Source organism: Charadrius vociferus, unplaced genomic scaffold (assembly GCF_000708025.1).
Source record: "Charadrius vociferus isolate BGI_N301 unplaced genomic scaffold, ASM70802v2 scaffold49, whole genome shotgun sequence".
In the NCBI taxonomy this organism is placed as follows: Eukaryota; Metazoa; Chordata; class Aves; order Charadriiformes; family Charadriidae; genus Charadrius; species Charadrius vociferus.
Window position 1 is genome coordinate 1,962,559 of NW_009661375.1, and position 20,195 is coordinate 1,982,753.

Below are 20,195 nucleotides of genomic sequence, written 5' to 3' on the forward strand. Positions count from 1 at the left end.
ACATTTCTCTACAGAATAAAAAAAATCAAGCCTTGTCATTGTTTTACTGCATCTCGTTGTGCTTTTTTATACTCATATTTGCAAATGTTATACTCGTTTGTTTGTTTGTTTTCATGTTTGTACTCCAATTACTTGCATATCAGGTTTTCTTTTTAATCCTAGGGTGTCGAGAGGACACAGAATAATAATAATAATTATAATAATTACAATAATAATACTCTTCTTTAGACAAAAGTCTTTTTTTTTTTTTAAATGAAGTTAAAAGTGAGATAATTTAAGGAAAAAGGTCTTCAAATTGTCATAACCAACTGTAAGGGAACTTTACAATGCAGTGGAAAAACCAGCTGGCTAAAGGTATGTGTTCGGGTAGCTCAAAACCATTTGTCCAGCTTTTATTTTTTCTGTTATAAAAGTGGATTAATTTTTTTTTTAATTTTTTTTTTTTTTTTTAAATTTCGCTACAATAACAAACTAATCTTTCGCGATCTGCTCAGAGTCTGGCTGCAGGGCAGAGGCACGGCACCCTCGGCGCTCGGCCGGCGCCAGGTTGGCAGAGAGCTCTGCGCTTCGCGCGGCGTCTCGGTAGGCGCTGCCGTCCCCCACGTACGCCTCCCCGTCCCGCCGGGGCCGACTGCCTCGCAAAGGGAGGTTTAGAGTAAGAAAATCACTCCTGTGTTTTACCACCTTCTGCGCTAAGTGTATCTTAACAACCTTTTCCTCTGGTTGACCCACTCGATAACCTGAAAAAACAACAACAACAACAAAAAAAAAAAAGAGTGCTGCTCCCATTTCCAGGACCAACGGAAGCTATTTTCTAATGGATAATAAGCTGAAAGGCCATGGCTGTCTGGAAGGTTAAACAACAAATATCTCATCCGAAAGGGCTTACGCAGCAGCTTAGGTCCATCCATCTCCAGAAGCGGCTCCGTCTCCTTGCCTGCAGTCTGCACACCCAGGCTCCGTAGTTTGTTCAGAAAATAGTTTGCACAAACCACATTTTAGCAGTGCAAGCTTCTGTGTTGAAATTATTATTATTATTTTATTTTTTTTATTTTATTTTTTTTTTTTTTAAATCAGGCTTGTTTCATTGAAGGCACTTGGTTTCCATGGCAATTTATAAAAGACGGTGGTTTGGTTTCTTCACTTCATTAGAACAGATGACTTAGTTGGGGAGGGGAGAGGGGTGTTCGAGTGGCCGCAAGCAAACTCCGATAAGCCTGTGTAATATGTAAGCCCAGGTCGCACATCCTGGATAGTAATGCATGCAAAAGGAGACAGCATACAGTTATCAAGCATAGCCATGAGAAATGAAACATAAATGTCTTAAAACAGCTCTGATTTAGGGTTATTCTCTAGGGGAGGTGACAGCCAAAGTAGAAAGGGCCTACATTTATTTACCTCTATACTAAAAACCTTCTTGAAGGGAAAATGAATGCCAGCTCTTCACATACCCTGTTTACAGTGAGGTGTTTCTCTCTCTCTCTCTCTCTCTGTTTTTGTTTTTATTTCCTCTCTCTTGCCTTCCTTTTTTTTTTTTTTTTTGGCAGGCCATTAGGTTTCCATGGTAACAAGCAAACTATTCATTTGAAACAAAACCAGCCATGACTTTGTGCTTTGACAAGGGTTTCTATAGCTCTTTTCCGAGAGTTCAACCAGATGATGCTGTATTCATTATTGACCACAAAAGCACCTGAAGGTCTCTTCCTTACTTAGGCCAGATCTCGTTCTCACGCGTGGTTCATAGTGAGTTACACTCCTGTGATGCCTTTTATGTCCCCAGTGCTTTTTAATTATTTTTTTTTATTTATTTATGTATTTATTTAACTTTTGAGTCAGTCAGTGGAGGAATCTTTGGTAGTTTGTTTTTAAATGTCCATTTTACAAAGACTCTTTCTTCATGCCAGTGCCTGGTGAATCTTTTGTAGCCTCTGCCAGGATAAGGTCACCTCTGATGACATAAGACAGACATGAGGATGATAACTGGGATAAGTCGTATATGCGCTAATGTCCCAACAGCACCTGATCGTAAATCTACAAAAAGGGGGGAAAAAGGTAGAATTAAAGAGCTGCCCAGACACAGTCAGCATTGCTACAAGGCTTAGAAGATAAAAGGCTTGGCCACCATAACCTGTCTGCACACCAACGCAGAGGACAACAGGGTGGAAGACAACTCGGCATCACACCAAGTGCCACTGACCTCTCCTGGCAGAGCCCTGGTCTCTGTAGGGACAGCGCTCTGCAAGGTCACCTCCTACAAAGAGGGGCTGAGAATAGCACTCGCCAAATGCAGGAGGCAGGAGACGTTGGGATGAAAAACCACCTGGCTGTGTAGTTATGGTCTGTATTGTAATGCACACGTCGGGGTGGAGAGATCAAACAAGGTCCACAGGGAATCCCAATGCTGATATTCATTCCCTTCATATTGTTTGGAGTCCCAAACATTTTTTTAAAAGGTGCTTTATCTGTCCGCCCACCTCGAACCACAGGCGCCCAGCCCAGCCCCACCACCCAGTGCAGCCCCTGCTCTCGCCGCTGCTGAAAGCCCATCAGCCTTTCACTCCCATCACTGCTAAACCAGCATCTTCCCATTGCAGCAAAGACATTTTGACTCCAGAGCTTGCTTCCAAGGAAAAATTTTCACTTTAAGCCTCTCCAGCTGAACCGAACAATGTATTGTTCTCCTGGAGAAAATCCATTTCAGAAGATGTCTCAAATTTATAACCATGAGAAGTAATTTGCTTCCCCCCTGCCCAGTACGGAAGAGGCACTTACTGTTGGCCGGTTGGTCTGATTTCATACACTCTCCTTCCACAATTGATACATCATCAATAGCAATATCACCTTCGATGCCAGGGCCCCGGATCCCTTCAAATATGAGCTACGAAGAAATAAAGAAGCAGCAGATCAGAGGGTGATGACTGGAAAACCTTCAGCTGCATTTTGCATGGCGTTAAACTACATGGATGGGCTTGGAATGACGTACAAACACTTTCCATCGTGCAGAAAAAATGCAACCGAGTTCACATGTACTGGTAAGGTGAATACAGAGGATGTGGGAGCCATGGAGGCTTTTGCACTTCAAAATGAGCTGAAAAAGAGCAGAGCTGCTCGTTGTCTGCCCAGTTGTCTACCTGGTGTCTCCAGCTCAGCTTCACCACTATGTTAACTGTAATGTATTTATGTAAGTATGATATTCCTGCAGCAAACAGCAGGATTAAATGGAGGAAAACTTTTAAAAAGATTTGGGGTCTTTTTTTTCCCCAGAAACTCCTGCCACCTGAAGTGAACAGCAGAGGTACAGCTTGAAGAACAGCATCTGCAAGGTGCTGGAGGACCAAGCACCCACTCGACCACAGACCTCATGAAGACACACAGGAGCCAGAAAAAATCTGCAGTAAACCGAGGTTTCTGGCTCTTGAAGGTGGCCCAACCAGTCCCTCCCACCTCATCTCCCATGTTGGACTCACTCATCTGCACCCTGGTGGCAGGTGGGGAAGAGACCACCTGTGATTCACAGAATCATAGAATGGTTTAGGCTAGAAGGGACCTTAAAGATCATCTCATCCAACTCCCCTGCCCTGGGCAGGGACACCTCCCACCAGCCCAGGTTGCTCCAAGCCCCGTCCAACCTGGCCTTGAACACCTCCAGTGATGGGGCAGCCACAGCTTCTCTGGGCAACCTGCCCCAGGGGCTCACCACCCTCATAAGTAATTTGGATCCCCTGAGATCCCACAATGATGTCCTGTGATCACCTTGGTGAATTTCAACCTCCCAGATCTCCTGCCCCAGAGGAGTTGTTGCCAGTGACGGCCCCGCTTCTCTCCCGCCCCTTTTAGCGGCTCATCACCATGCCTAGAAGCTTTGATCCCTTCTAGGAATGGTTTTATATTTATCAGAGGACATTGTGATGTGTTTTCTCACGGAGAGGGGCAGGGTAGAGATTTTACTCCTCTTTAAGACTTCAACCTCTGCTAAACGGATGCCTGTGATTTCACGGTCCTATTAATCACTTTCTGTTCAAATATTCCTAGTCTGAAACCCCAACTGCTACAGCTGGGAGAGGAAAGGGTTCCTGTATGGAGATGGATGGCTTGTTGCAAGGTCAGTGATACTATTGCCATACTGTTCGTTATTACCTAAGGATTACTATTGTGCTAAAGAAACAAAGTTATCCGCTCTCCTTCCCCAAACCCGATGTGATGCTGTTCTGCCATACTGCTGCTTAATTAGCTTTGCAGAAGAGTGGTCTCATTCTGTGTTGCGAGAAATTTATTCACTAGAAAACTTCAAAGCCTTTCTAAAGAGATGAAGGAATTATGTAAGGAATATATTTCCCAAGCAGCAGCATTTGCACAGTTATCTCCTTCTCCCTCCCCCTCCCCCCCAAGTCCTTTGAAATATTTTGGGTTAACTTAGATGACAAGTTTTTTAACTTTAATCTGTAACAATATATGCATGAAATTCAATGAATTTTATAAGGGCGTGCTGTGGCACTAATGGAGACATTAACTCTTGGGGGTAGAGTCAATTTGAAAAAAAAATATTAATTCCATCTGGAGCAAAATACTTAAATTACACTTCATAATGATCTAACTGCATCAGGGAGATGTCTGGGGCACTCAGATGGGCTCGCTAAAAAACTGATTTACAGCAGGACACAAATCCGAGCCTCTTCTTTTGGCAGCTTCCGACGTTTCTTTGCTCATTAACACAGTTCAACCAGAGCTGCTCATTTGACATGAATACCTTTCATTATAAACAACTAGTAAACACTCAGGGCAGCAGAAGATGACCCTGTAAATCACAGGGGTCTGGTAGTTGGTCCAGGCGGATGCATGTCACCCAAGGACCGTATCACAACGGTGCGGGATCACAGAATCACAGACTGGTCAGGGCTGGAAGGAATCTCTGGAGATCATCCAGTCCAACCTCCTGCCAGAGCAGGGGCACCTCCAGCAGTGGCACAGGACGGCGTCCAGGCGGGTTTGGAATGGCTCCAGAGGGGGAGACTCCCCCACCTCTCTGGGCAGCCTCTGCCACTGCTCTGCCGCCCTCACAGCAGAGAAGTTCCTCCTCATGTTTAGGTGGAACTTCTATGTTCAAGCTTGTGCCCGTTCCCTCTTGTCCTATCACTGGGCACTACTGAAAAAAGACTGTTCCCATCCCCTGGCACCCTCCCTTTAAAGACTTATAAGCATTGACAAGATCCCCCCTCAGCCTTCTTTTTTCCAGACTAAAAAGCCCCAAGTCCCTCAGCCTTTCCTCATAAGGAAGATGCTCCAGTCCCCTCCTCATCTTTGTAGCCCTTTGCTGGACCCTGTCCTTCTTGAACTGGGGAGCGATGCCACCAGACATTGCATTGCACAGGCAATGCTCTGCTCCGCCTTTCCGTGGAGGGCATGTCCCTCAACCTTGGCCACAGGCGCATCTCCTCCTTTTGCTAAGCTGAGCATCCCCAGTAGGTGCCTGGCCCTGCAGCAGCGGTAAGCTGGCAATATAAGGCACGTCTTTACAGCCTGCCTGGTGTCTCCTAAGCCAGGTGGCAAGGTCTGTGCTGGGAGCACTAAATAAAGGTGAAAGCTCTGCATTTGGAGCAGGAGACTCCATCGGTATTTTATTGAAGTGCAGCACTGTAGGTTAATTACTATAACAAGGTGGATATTAATGCAATGGGGAACTGTAATTGGGAAAACAGTAAGTTTTTCCATAATTTATCCTGTTGTCTGAAAACAATGTCTGAAGTAATTATCCCTCTGACAATTTTTCAACTCTACCTCTGACGATGGGAAGTATTCAGCTTGAGAGGAAAGTGTCTTCTCCTCTCCCCCAAAGCACAGCTTGCCCTCCCGCTCCTTGGCAGCGGGCGTATCGCCAGTCAATGGAGTTTAAAGTCAAATCTTTCCCGATAATGAAAAACACTGTTTCCAGACAAAAGGACTCTATACAAATACAACGGCCAGCATTTAATTAAAATCTGCATTTGGCAGTGTGTTTATGGGCCTCAGAGATGGGTTGTTATTAGCCAGCTTGGCCACATGCTCAGAACAAATCACCGCAGATGAGTGTTGGCAAGGCACGGAGCACGATCCAGCCTGCAGTTCACAGCGATGTGCAGGAGGTGCCAGATGATCAGAATTCCCTATCAGCATCCCGCAAACCCGATTATCCGCCTGGCCGTGACTTTACAAAGCTGTTGTTAAAAATACTGCATTTAGCAGGAGAATAGAGGGGCTTACGTTTATGGCAAAGGCCACTCTGCTCTCTTGACAGGGGAATTGGAAATTAGCCCCTATAGAGCATTCAGATTTATTCTGAGTGTCTCCGGGGGATTCAGCTTGGGCTTCTTCAACAGGATTTCAGACAGATTTTACCTTCCTGGTCAGTCTTCTAATAAGTAGAGAGGAGCCTCATGAATGAACCCAGCCGCGCAGGGGGATGATGTGGGTGTAAACCCTTACATTTGCTGCAAGGGGCTGAAACCCTCCGTGGTCCCGCAGGGTCATTTACTTAAGGGCAGATCGGTGCATCTTTTGCAAAAAAAAAAAGTCTTTGACACAAGAAGGTGTCAAGGAAAGCACAGCTGAAGGTGGTGGCAGTGCTCCTGCTCAAATCTGAACTAAACCTGACACCTTCCTAGATGCCAGCATGCAATGTATCACTTCCATGTGCTCTCTCTTTTTTGGTGTTTATTCTTTAAAAATACTTAACAAGTGAATATCTTACTGAGACAGCTTTTATGCAATACTTTTTCTGATTCAAAGCACTGTAGTCCTCTCAGTTCTTCACGACTGAAGCTTTGCTATATATCACAGGGACTGGGAAGGTATAAAACAAATCTGGGCTACACTTTTACTCATATAAATTAACCTATAAAAAGTTCTAATTTCTGTGTCAGTGTACTGTTTTACTGCAAAGATTCACTCCAATTCACTCTCCTTAAATTTAACTGGGAGGTTTATATTCTTTCCTACTTGTTTGATGCAAGAGCTGCTAAAATGTAATTTAAGGTTCCAACCACTCTGACATTTATTTGTTATATTTGTGCAGAGCTTCACGGCTTTACATTCATTTTATGCTGAAGCCGTTAAACACAACAATATAAAAGGTGAAAAATAGCCAAGCAGAGGAGCTTCCATTTTGTGTACCAGCTGGTGGCCCCAGTGAATATGGTTTTAAAGCAATGCCAGTGAGGTGCACCAGTAGCAGAAGTCACCCCCGTAACTCTGCTGAAGGCCAACGGGGCCCCATGCAAGGGCCGATGCTCAGACTCCACCGTGAAAGGAGCAACCCGGGTACCGGGAGCTGTCGGCTGCTCTGCCGATGCTTCACCCCGGCTGCCCCGTGCCCCCCAGCCTGCCCTTCCACCCAAACCCATGCCCTCCTCTCCATGCTGATGAGGTGACCCTAGGTTTGCACCCTATCACTCTTCTCCACTCCTCTTCATTGCTGGTGCCAAATCCTTCGCATCTCTCTGCCCGGAGCTGATGTCCTCATCCTTCTCCTGCTTCTGCTGAAGCCTGGCCAGGGCTCAGGAATCCCTCTCAGACACAACCGTGATCACTTTGGTTTCAGCTTTCCCAGCCATCTCTTCTCTCCCTTTACCAGTCTGTTTATTACGTTCGGACACCAAATCATTTTTCTCTCCTTCCCTGTTCAGACTTCTTGGATTTACCCTGACTTCACCAACGCCAAGCTCACCCCCTCTGATCGGCTCCCTTCAACTTGGCCCCATGCTCTGGGGATACTTTAATGCATCCCTCTTCTCTGCACTCTTCCTCCCCAATTCTGCCACTTTGTTCCACTCCAACATCATGTAACACTGTACTTCATATATCCCTCTCCTTCAGTTTTCCTCTAATTTCCCCCCATGCAATGCTTCTGCGATCGCGTATGCCAAATGATTTCTCTTCTGTCATTGCCTCTCACGCATGGAAATAAAAACAAAGAGTCAGGATCAGTAATTATCTGTAAAGTGAATCCCAAGCTGCACGTTTTAGGTAGCGATTTTGGCTTTGCACTGCATGACTCTTTTTCCCAAAAGCCATCATCCTCCCCAGGGGAGCCGGAGGTTACAGAGAGGTTACAGAGAGGGGCCGGAGGGGCCGGGAGGACACGGCACCACAGGGCACAGCCTGTGACTCCCCTCTTCCACACCGGCACTCCCAGCCTCCGACACGCGAGGGCTTTCTCGCGGCAGCTGCCTTTTTGGGTCTGTTCCAGTTACAAACAGCTCACAGCGTGAATGAGAACTGCCCATAATAGTCTATCAGCATCTCACTGTCAAACCAAAACCGAAATGTGTGTAAACCTGTCAGAACTTGCACGGGCCTGGCGAACGCGGTGCGCAGCTCTGCCGTACCAGGAGCTCTGTGCAGCTCTGTGCAGCGCTGCTGCTGCGGTCCCTTTCAGCAAAAGCTCAGAGATTGTTCCTTTTTCTGCGGAATATTCACATATTTCAAGAAACCTCTAACACAGGCACTACACCATGGATGCTAAAAATTATTTCACAGGAGGTAATTATGTATTCCAGTGGCCAATCCAAAATAAAAATGTTTTATATCGGCTAACAGCATCTTCTGATAACTGAAAGACATTTTGTCGTCAAGCAAATAGCTGCTGTTCTGCCATTAAATTGTGCATTATTAAGCTCTACGGTGCTCACCTATTTACAGCAAGGAGAGCAATTATCTGTCCATAAAGCAGCTCTCAGCACTGAAATGAAGCTGTGAAATCCTGTGTCAGAAGGAAAGGGTCAGCGTACACAGGTTTCCCTCCCGCCTCTCTGAAACCCGAATACTCCCGTTCCCGGCGTGCAGTGATTGTGCACGGTGAAGAGATGCACAAGCCATTACCTGAAATGAAGTCGGGGGGTTTATATTAACACGAGCTTGGTTCCAGTGCTGCCCCTTATTTCCACTTGAAGACCACAAAGGGTTCTCTATCGCAGTCTGACCTTTCAACCGCAGGTAAACATTCAAGCTTCCTAGAAGAGAGGTGGAGAACCGGAATTGGTTAGCTCTCCAACGGAGCAGCGGTGCTGGGATGGGTACAGCAGCAGTCCCCCAGTTCCCCTCCCTGTCCCATTTCGCACGGGCCTCTGCTAGGTCTGGGTGGATGTGGAGAGCTTCTTGTCGTAAATTCAAACACTTAAACTTGGGAACACCGTGAACTGGTGATGTGGATTCCCAGGAGAGGCAAAACGAGCGGGCAGCGCGATCGCACCCATTGCTCCCTGCAGCTCGGGAAGGAGACGGGGCTTCCCAGGGTGAGATGGGCAAAAAGGAGTTTTCTGTGCTTTAGTGCAAACGAGGCATTTATAACCTCCTAACCTAAGGATAAATAAGCAACTTGGTTGCCCTACACTTGGCTCTCACTTATAAAGACTGTCCAACTTCTAATGGAGTGCCCTAGAGCCTAGGAAATCTATCTCACAATAGATGTGATGCCTTTACTACCACTAAGGAGTATATTTGACAACACAATCCTCTAAATCCAAATAACCTTGGAAAAGTTGTCCCTCATTGTGGAGAATAAAACCCACAGCCCTGGGTCTTGCCCCACCAACAACCGTTAGGTTACTGGTTCCAGCACAGACATTATTTGCAACAGGTAACAACGGATCATCTGCATTTGGCAGCCCTTCCCTCCCAGTAACAACCCTGCCTCAGACCATGAACAGAAGCCAGACTGCCTTGGTGCACCAAGAGACAGCAAATGCATCGACTTCACTTAGCAGGGTTCAGTAATTCACGTAGTTTGGAGATTTTGTTGCTTCTTGCTCACCACTGTTATCTGCAGAGGTGGCGGGCAGCGGTGCCTCTTTGTACTATGTAAATCAGTGCATTTGCCTTCATTGGAGAAAGTTCAGACAGTCAAGTTCACGCAAGACCCCTTTTTTTTGAGAGCTTGGAATGGCAGCTGGGAAGCTCATACAAATTATATTTGCAATGAAACCTCTCAGATCTGAGGCAGCTGCACAGTGACTCAGCTCCTGCTAATAAAAAGTTCTTATTTCTACCAATAGCGAAACTCAGTGCCTTGAAAAACATAAGGGGAAACGCGTAATGGAGCAGCAAATATTCTCATCACGGCTATTTCACCAGGGTGCCCGGAATGAGCCCATACATCTTCTTTGAAGGAGGTGGGGGAAGCGATGCTCGCCGGAGCGACCGGGCGGCACTGTGTCTCCCACCTGCCTCCCACTGCAGCCTTTTATTTCGCAAACGCAGGGGAGGGCGCGGGAGCAGCACAAAGGAAACACGACTTTTAACAAGGATAGTCTGTCTCTGCCCGCACGTGTGCTACTGGGTGAAACGAAAGGACCTGAACGAGAAAGGGCTCGCAAGAAGGGAGATGCTCCCCGGAGCCCCAGCCCAGTAATACATCGCAGGTCTGCTCACATCCAGCAGCTGCTCAGCCTCAGCCCTCTTCCATCAACAACAGCAGCTCTTGGGCAAGGTTTATATTATTCGGCTTAAAGAGTTCTCCCTTCCTTCCCATCTGCTTCTCACCAAGGCTTTTTTTTTTCAACACCTGCACTGGGTGTATTGTCTGAAAAAAAGGCTGGGTCTTAGACAAGATTGGCTAAAGTTATAAAATACAGTTATATATAATGTTATTTTTCCTAAAAGACAAAAAGCAATGCCCATATCAAGCAAGGGATGAATTGTCGGCTAATTGTTTCACCTGTTTGTGCAGGCTGATACAGCCCATGCCGCAGGGCTCTTTGGAATAACTGAGTGATTTAGGTATCAAAAGCATGTAATTTCATCACTGCTGAGCTTACAGAGATTTAAGACTGTTCATGGCATACTCAGCCTCTGTGTGTCACATAATTTCTTCAAATTGATAGCAGAATGATAGCAGTCTTACTTAAAATACAAAATAGCTGTTACGGTACCAGATGTGCTCAGTCGTTGCCCAGCTTGGTTAGTACGGATGTACCTGCCTGACCCTCATTGCTAGATATGCCCCAAACATCGCTGAACACTTAACGAATGCCACCTGCAACAGATGCTCATCCTTGAAATTCTGCCAGTAAGGCTTTGGAAAAGCCACATGGCCTTTGCAAAGGTGATGCTGGGCGGGGAGGAAGGATGGGTTGGCTGTAGGGTTCACACTGAGGTATGTCCAGCAAGAATTCAGCTACAGATTTCAAACTATTCCAAACTCCAGACAAATGGGTAATGAAATGACTCTTGCGTAGGAGACAGAAACAGTGGGCAGGAGTAAGTACTGTGAATTAAGGAGCAAAGTTGACTTTGTGACAGCATCCTGCCAAGAGAGTGCAGGGTGCTTCGGAGACGTCGCCTGCTGCAACCCTGGGGTGACATTTTGAGTGCTCCTCACTGTGCGAACACGAACAGCCTTCACTGACAGCATGTTTTGCTTCCATTTTTTGCTTTGTGATGGCTCCCTAACGATAAGAAAAATTATTGTTCTTGGAGCGTCAATTAGACATGCCCCGTTTTGGGGTGTAGATGGAAAAATTGGAAATATAGATTGTTTTAAAAGATGGTGACAGCTATAATGGAATTACAGCCTCTTTCTGTCTCAATGTAGAGACACAATGAGGACACTGACTCTTCATTTTCTTGTTCCCCAACAACGGCTTATTGTTTGCTGCAAATCAAGTAATGGGAACTTCTATTTCTCTTACATTTTAGGGATAATCTACCTTCTCCTTTTGAGGGATGGGGAGCGAAGCGCGTGCAGTTTCCCTGGCAGCCAGCACTCTCGGAGTTAGCTCTGTGTGATCTGCCAGGAATTACAATCTGACTTGTAAGTAAGAGCCATCTATTTCAGGTAAAGGAACACTTTATCTTTCTAAATCTCGCTGCCATGGCATGGGATGTAGGTCCCCGTTTATCTCGTCAGAGCTGTGCCGCAGCCTAAGTGCTAATCTCAGATCTGCGCTCTGCGAAAACTCCCAAGTACCTGTCCTTATCGCTAGAAAAATTTTCTGCCTCTTCTCCAGAGACGCCAAAGACCTGAACCGCAGGCACAGAAGCTGAGCTGGATAAACTGGTGTAGGCTTTTTGTTTTCAATATAGTGCAGCAGCCACATGCTCAAATCGATGTCACCGGGGTCGCTCATTTTTAAGAATAGAAGCTGAAGTATCTTTCCCTCTAAGCCTCCAAGACCAGTCCACAGAGCATCACTCCATGACGATTTTCTGGGTTTTTTGGGGATCCTTCAAAACCTTGTCAAAAGTGCAGAAACATTTTGATGAGCACTGAAACTGTTTTGGAAACAAGAGTACTTTGCCCCTGAGACATGGGAATAATAACCCTAATACTGCTTGGAAATCTTATGGATACCGATAACTAGGGAGAATAAAGGAACCCAGCCGAAATGCTGAGTTGTAGCACCAAAGTTTGCTGAACAATGCTACAGCACTTTGGATGGAAAATCAAAGTTTAATGGCCGTGTATCTTCCCTGAACATGTTGTCCCCAGGCCCAGGGAAGGAACAGGCTGGATACTTTGAAGACACTTCAAATTTCTGGTGAAGCCAGGTCAAGAATCAGCAGCTCAAGCTTATTCAAAAGAGAGAGCCTTCAGCACAGAGACTGTATCGAGGTCTCCGTTAGCAGCTCCTACCCTGCTCTTGTGAAGAAATCAGTGAGCTGGCAGTGCATATTACAGCCGAGAGCTGCCCCGACTGGCAGCACTCATTCCCAAGTGGGGATAAGAAGCACCTTCTACAACAGTGAAGGGTCAAGGCTTCCAATAGCTTGTCACAAAACAGTCAACCTGTTTTAGCAGTAAGATTTAGAATTATCCACAGGGGATTAATCCTTAACAAAATGGAAGTCTTCTGAAAAAAATATTAAAAATTAAATATTTCACACAGAATTATTGAGGTTGGAGGCATCTCTGGAGATCGTACTGTCCAAACCCCTGCTCAAAGCATGGTAGATTACAGCAGGTTGACCAGGATCACATGCAATCAGATTTTGGATAGCTCCAATGTCAGAGACTCCACAACCTCTCTGGGCAACCTGTGCTAGTGTTTGATCACCTTCATACTAAAACAAAAACAAATTTTTCTTATGTTTAAATAGAATTGCCTCCATTTCAATTTTTGCCTGTTGCCTCTTGTCCTGTCCCTGAGCATCTCTGAGTTCCATCTTCTTTACATCTTCCCTTCAGGTATTCACATAGATTGGTGAGGCCCCACCTCAAATACCGTGTCCAGTTTTGGGCCCCTCACTACAAGACAGACATTGACGTGTTGGAGCGTGTCCAGAGAAGGGAAACAGAGCTGGTGAGGGGTCTGGAGGACAAGTCTTATGAGGAGCGGCTGAGGGACCTGGGGGTGTTCAGCCTGGAGAAGAGGAGGCTGAGGGGAGACCTTCTCGCTCTCTACAGCTCCCTGAAAGGAGGGTGTAGAGAGGTGGGGGTCAGTATCTTCTCCTGAGTAACAGGTGATAGGACAAGAGGAAATGGCAAAGTTATGCCAGGGGAGGTTTAGATTGGATATTAGGAAAAAATTCTTCACGGAAAGGAGTGTTAACCATTGGAATAGGCTGCCCAGGAAAGTCCTGGAGTCAACAACCCTGGAGATATTTAAAAGATAGGTAGATGTGGTGCTGAGGTACATGGTTTAGTGGTGGACTTGGCAGTGTTAGGTTAATGTTTGGAATCGATGATCTTAAAGGTCTATTCCAACCTAAATGATTCTGTGATTCTACGATTCTATGAGATCCCCCCGAGCTTTCTCCTCTCCAGACGGAGCAGTCGCAGCGCTCTCAGCCTTTCCCCATATGAGAAACACTTCCGTCCCTTCATTGTCTTTGTGGCCCTGAGGTGGATTCTCTTCAGCAAGACCATGTCTCTCCTGTACTGGGGAGCCCAGCACTGGACCCGGCACCCCAGCTGCATCCCTCCAGTGCTGAGCAGAGGGGCAGGACCCCCTCCATTGACCTGCTGGCCACGCTCTGCCTGAGGCAGCCCAGGAGGCCGGTGGCCACACGTACCACAAGGGCACAACATCTGAAACGCTGTGTCATGGTATGGTTTTATTTGCCTGGGCAAATCATTGTGTTACAACAACGCCTTTCCTTACCCAAAGTAATTTCTAAGACCACAAACCTTTAAAAAGTCATTCAAATAGTTACTTCATCAATATGGCTATTCATATAATAATTGCGCTTAAATCACTGACGTCTTAGAATATTATCACTCATTAGGGTTTTCTTTTCTTTTCATTATCCTCATGTGAACAATTTCAGTGACAGGGTTCACATCTGGGCAATCAAATGGTATATATTTGCTGATTTCATAATTTATTTCTTGTATGCGTGCTGCATTCTCATGTGTTTCATAACGTTTTGTCATTATGAGGAATTCAAATGCTGAATTTAGTAGATGTGTATTAAGCGTGCATTCAAACACATGGCTGATGCTATTAATTTACTATTTTTCTGTCAATTTGCTCTTTAAAGACAGAATAATAAGTAATTTTGTACCAATCTATTCAAAAGTAGATAATTTGGAATATTAGCTAAAATGATGGTAACCGTGTTTTTTAACATTAAAGAAGGAAAGTAGCATCGAGCAATTTTGGTTCTTGACAACTAGGTGTCCACATTGCCATGAACAAATCCTTTGTAACTCTGATCACTAATCATCATTGTCACCATCATCACCTGTGAGTCAGCTCCTTTGTCAGCTGGTGTTACACATGTCAATTCCAAAAATTACACATAAATAAGAAAGGGTAATCTCAGCAAAAAAAAAAGCTAAGGACAGAGATGCTTGCTGAAAAGGTAGCCCAGAAAAAAAAAAAAAAAAACAAAAACAAAACCACACCAAAATTGCACCAATGAGAGGTCACTGTTCTGTGGACAGACGTCAGCCTCTGTGCCTGTTTTTATTACACTTTATTCCATCCCTCAGATATTCCAGGAAAACTCTTTGACCTTTTATGTTCGTAACTTTGCTCTTCGCTGTCATATATCAGAGATAGTCTTGCAGGGCAGTACGTATTTTTTTCACTAAGCACAGCATGGCTCGATCGCTTCCCTCCAATAAACAGCCAAGCTCCCCCTGCAACCCAGAGCCAGGAGAATTTAGACCTGGGGCTGCGTTCACGTGCTCGGCAGCGCAGAGACAACTAACGGAACTAAGTGAACTTGTCTGCTCTGTTTAAAACCTGAACTCCGCCTGGAGGCAGGAGAAGCTTTCCCGAAGCAACCACCAGAATGCACTGTGAGGATGTGCTTGCCCTTGAAATATATATAAAAATACATCAAGTCAGATCAGCTTGGCACTGGAATGCCTCTTGACACACTGGTAAGCACCAAGCACCCCACGGGGATTTACAGGATTTAGAAAAAGGGGCTGTCTATCGTTTATACTTTTATATTTTCCCACACCTTTTTTTCATACTACTCAAAGAAATTAAACGTGTGTTGAGAGAACCATGACTAAAAATAGCTTTACAGATACACCTTGAGAATATATACTCCCACCGCTTGTGAGCGAATTGTTCGTGACTTTTACAAAGGAACCGTGTGCTGCTGCGTCGCACACAGGCTGTGCCGCTCCAGCTCCAGCGCTGCTGCTCATTGCCTGATCCTGAGTCCAGCCAGGAGTGGCTCAAAGCACTCTGTTAGGATCGGGCAAAGTCCTTGCAAATATCTCCTTTTTGGCTTCCACACTCTAAAGTTCCCACGCGCAGAACCTCACGCGTGCATGAAACACTTCCCATCCATAAGAGGGGCTCCTGCTAGAGTGTTGATTAGTGGAAAACACCGTTTTACAGCAATTAGGACGCTATCATAGAATGATTTAGGTTGGAATGGATCTTAAAGATCACCTCTCTTGCCAGCTTTGGATGCAAGTGGCCCTGCAAGTGTTGGCAGTCCTCCCCTGCTTTTGTTTCATGCAAGCGGACATTTCTCCTGCTATTTCTCCCAAAGTGAAAAGACAAGGTCGTTGGCTTTCTCTCACCTATGTGCTGTCCGTACATGTGATAGTAGAAGCTGAAACAATAGGCTGTGTTCGTAGCTCCATAGGGATTTTTTGGAGCGACACTGAAAACAGGACTAACGAGTCTGGCCTTTTCTCCTTCCAGCCTGGGGCGCGACGTCTCGATGTACATGTAGAACCCTAGGGAAAGTCCAAATGGAAATCATTAGTTTGCAGTCCTCAAAATCCAACACATATACATACAGGAAAACACCAGGGCTATCAAGCATCTTGATTCATTTTTCACATTCATCTGACATCACCGTGGTTTCTGAGACATATTTCTCCTGCACTGAGCCCAGGGGTTTTCCACAATTGCTTCAAAGACATGTTTTCTACCAAGAGTAAAATCGGGGCTAGCAGGTCAGTACTCGTAAACAACTTTAAATCGATGTAACATTGGGTATGCAACAAGAAAAGAAGAAAATCTTTATGGTGGGGTTCAGACGTCGGTCTCAAGGTTGCAATTCGTTCCTATGAGCGGCCAGCAGGGAGGACTTTTAAAATAAAGGGGGAATATTTTGATGGAAACCTTTCAAGGAACGTTTTGAACTGGCCATGTCAATCACATGTTTGAAAGCCCACTTTCACGAAAGAACACAATATTAATTTATTCTGATCCTGGACTGTGCCAACAACAGAGATAGTATTTACTTAATCCAACCAAGCAAATACAATGCAGTATGATTTTTTTCCCCTTTGGTAGCGTGAGCAGGGGGCATACAATAAAATAGCATGAGTTACTGCAGCGCTTGATAAATTCAGCACAACATGTCTGACTTTTCAAATGCAAATATACACTGCAGTCAAGATGGCACGCTTCTGTTGAGCAGGGTAGCAGACTGAAAATTACGCATTTTAGTAACACCCGAAGTAAAAAATGGGGCAAAAAAAATATCTCATTGTGACAAACTGAGAGAGTCCAAGTTAGAATTTAAATGACATAAACCAGAAGAATATTTGAAGATCTGCCAGGTTATTTCCCCACTAGACTGTAACGCGAAAGCAGTCGCTTTGAAAATGGCACAAAAGAAACAATACAAGATGGTTAATGGCACCGTTAGCGGGTTGTGCTTCGGGACCAGCCGCACGCCTCAGCACTGGCAATTTCTTTTAGAAGTCCTTGAAGTATGCTTATTCTTGGTATGATGAGGAAAAATTGGCTGAATTGGCTGTCCTGGAGAGGTCCCTCATCCCAAGGGAAGAGCAGAGCTCCCAGTGCCGAGGGACCAGGACCGCTGGAGCTTACCTTCCTTGGAGCCAGTCCGATCTGCGTTTGGCCCCGTGTTCGGGGTATATTTTGTGTCTCTAGTGGCAGTGCTTTGTTTTGTCCAGTCGAAATTGTCCGTGTCATCTTGAGTGAAAAGGCAAATGTTCCCATCCTCAAACCCACAGTGGAACTCTCCTGCCAACGCAGCAAATGAACAGAAATTTAGTGGCTGGAACTATTCATCCCATGCTTGTTTATCAAAGTACTTGTCAATTAGAACAAACACATTGTGGGTGATGCTTATTAATAGCACTCGAAAATAGACATACATTTATTTTACGTCAGGTTCTCGTGTTTAGTGTATGTTTTGCTTTGCAGTAACCTCAATGAAAAAAGAAAAATCACAGTCATCAATCTGTATTGGTGTGACTTGAAATTATACTCAAATCTTATTGTATAGCTCCTCTTCACACACTCACATGTATACAATTGCCTTTGGAGACATTGTCTCCTCTTACCCAGCTAGCACTTCTAAAAAGCTGAGAACAGGCAGCATGGCCGTAAAACATGGGCTACAGGGGAAAAAAAAAGCGAGAAGTGGGTTATTTTTTAAGGATAAGAACATGAGGGAAAGGAGAACAGTAACTTTTCAGAATGGAAATGTTATGTCCAAGTGACATCTCCTAAACTATTCTCGGTTTTCAATAGGGATGGGAAAGCAAGTAATGGCTAAAATGAGAGCAAAGGAGCTTGGAGCTTTAGGGTAGACATGAAGAAAATCTCTAAAAATCAGGACAGTGAAGCACATGAATGGATTGCTTAGGAAGAACACTGAGTCCCCATCACTGGATTACAATAACCAATTTGACAGGAAGGTTTAGACATTTCCTCCTCTAATGGGAGGAAGATTTAGGTCTATCTGAACCTATGTGGGCAGCACAGGTGACTGTATCATGTCCAGAAGACACGTCCTAGACTTTCACTAAGATTTGTGTTAAGTACTTGAGGTCAAGTGGTAAAAGCTTGGGTCTAAAGAATAAAACCGCCAAGAACCCCAGAGAGGATTACTGAGATCCTCTCCTTTGCAAAACAGAGGTCCGTGAGACACACCAGTCTGGTGATCCCACCTGTCAGGTGATGGGGGGATGAGCAAGTCCTACTGTCAGACATTTAGGAACCAAAACAAATCAAAACTCCGAGGTTCAGTTTTCACCTCAGAACATAATAAGGCCCCATGTAGTAAAATGTGCAAAAGCTTAATTTTATGCACATGAACAGTTCCCGCTGAGTTTACTCTTGCAGGAAAGTCAATTGATTTATCTGAGAAAACAAGCAAATCTCTCTTCTCTAGGGAGAATACAGCTGTCTGCATACCGTGTCAGCTACAGCCTCCTTTAGAGGGGTGCAATTTATATTCATTGCTATGAGGAACTCTAACACCAGGCGTCATGGGATTATTCATCTGTGTTAAACTGAGAAGGTATGTAAGTGTTTGCAGGTTTGGGGTTTTGGTGAACTATAAATCCACTTAAGCCACTGGAGCTACGCTGTGAATCAGTGAAGACAGGGGGACCTGGAGCTTAGCTTGGATATGTACTGCTAAGCAAGGATGCCGGTCTGAAGCTTATTTAAAATCAGGTTACACTGCAGATTGAAAGAGCAGGCTTGAAAAATTCACAAGGAATCGTGCTTGAAAAATGCCCAAGTTGCATTGCAAGTCTTCCTCATTCTGCTTCTGCCCGTCCAAAGAGCAACACAAACTGTACCCCCTCCACAACAGCCAGCATAAACCACCACTCTATAAAACCAGGTTATCCCAGAAAATGCAGTCCGTAGAAACTACCTTGGCTACTAGCACCTCAAGTAGATTGACTTGGCTTCTCAATAAATCCATTAACTTTATTAGATCCTCCAAGAGAATTAATTTCCTAAATGACTGTTCCTTAACTGGCAAACATGACTGATAACCATCGGCATGAAGGGGAGCCAATTTCAGGACCTTGCACCTCAGTTTGGCTCTGGAGGCAAGGGCTTCTGAATCCTCAACTTTGAATGTTGAAGAAGTGGCAATACAGAAAATGGAGGAGCACCAGTGCGAGCATTGCAGAGATGGAATTCAAGTAGAGGCCTGATTGTGGCTCTTCCTGAGAGACAAGGCCACAAGGAATACACACGCACCGATTACATCCAAAATCCTTTGGCAGAGAAGCACGTGAATAGACGCAGATGGACGCTTCCACCCTTATCCAGCAGACCAGGAAGATAATGCAAAAACCCTGACAAAGCTCTTGAAAGACACAAGGACGTGAATGAAGCAGTTTGAACAAAACACCAGCTGTGCCTCTCATCTCCAAGAATACCTTTCATACGGCTTGAGCTCCCAATTTGCTTGGTTTACACTATATTCTGTGCGTTTGACTTCCATCTCCACTTAGGCAGGCCCTTCCTATAGCAAAAATGGTGCTGCTTCTACACAGCGTGATAAAATTACAGGGCAAAATGGTAACTAAAGGAGAAAAGTTCTGAGTACCAGATCCAGTCCTGCAGCAAAGTGAATTAAAGCAAAGCATTTTCAGCCATTCAGCAGTTTCTAACACTGCCCCTCCAGTACCTTCAGAGCTGCATTTGCATGTCGCACCATGCCCTCAGAGCTTCGTTAAGAAATTCCACATCAGCAGAAGAAAAGATTTTTCTTCCAGTTAAAAAATAAAAATAAAAAAATATTCAGGCCAGATGAAAAAAGGTAAGTAAAAGTTTGCCATTTATTTAATAGGAAAACACTGGTTTCATGTGGGATTCTGCCATTTGGAATACATTGGAAAAGGTTAGTGCTAAATATTCTTGGCACTAAACGCTTCTTAAAAAAATGGCAGAAGAATAAAAAATGGGAAATAGTTCCCCAGGATTAGCTCAGTACTTTTCTTATGTGAGAAGTAGGAGTATTTAAATAGGCCTGGATCATCCTGACCTGTTCGTTAGTGGGGCACGCCGAGGGCAGGAGGAACA

At 45.0% G+C, this 20,195-nt stretch overlaps 1 protein-coding gene across 1 annotated transcript in view; it reads right to left on the reverse strand.

Moving 5' to 3' along the window:
- Nucleotides 1-1,206: 1,206 nt before the first annotated feature.
- Nucleotides 1,207-20,195, reverse strand: part of MDGA2 (MAM domain containing glycosylphosphatidylinositol anchor 2) — a 271,179-nt gene continuing 252,190 nt past the window's right edge. Inside the window, exons 11-15 of the mRNA XM_009893924.1 lie at nt 17,229-17,384; nt 15,962-16,120; nt 8,854-8,984; nt 2,773-2,878; nt 1,207-2,031 (exon numbers count right to left, since the gene is read on the reverse strand). Coding sequence (XP_009892226.1) covers nt 1,943-2,031; nt 2,773-2,878; nt 8,854-8,984; nt 15,962-16,120; nt 17,229-17,384 — 641 coding nt within the window. The 3' untranslated portion in view covers nt 1,207-1,942. The remainder of the gene's footprint in view (nt 2,032-2,772; nt 2,879-8,853; nt 8,985-15,961; nt 16,121-17,228; nt 17,385-20,195) is intronic.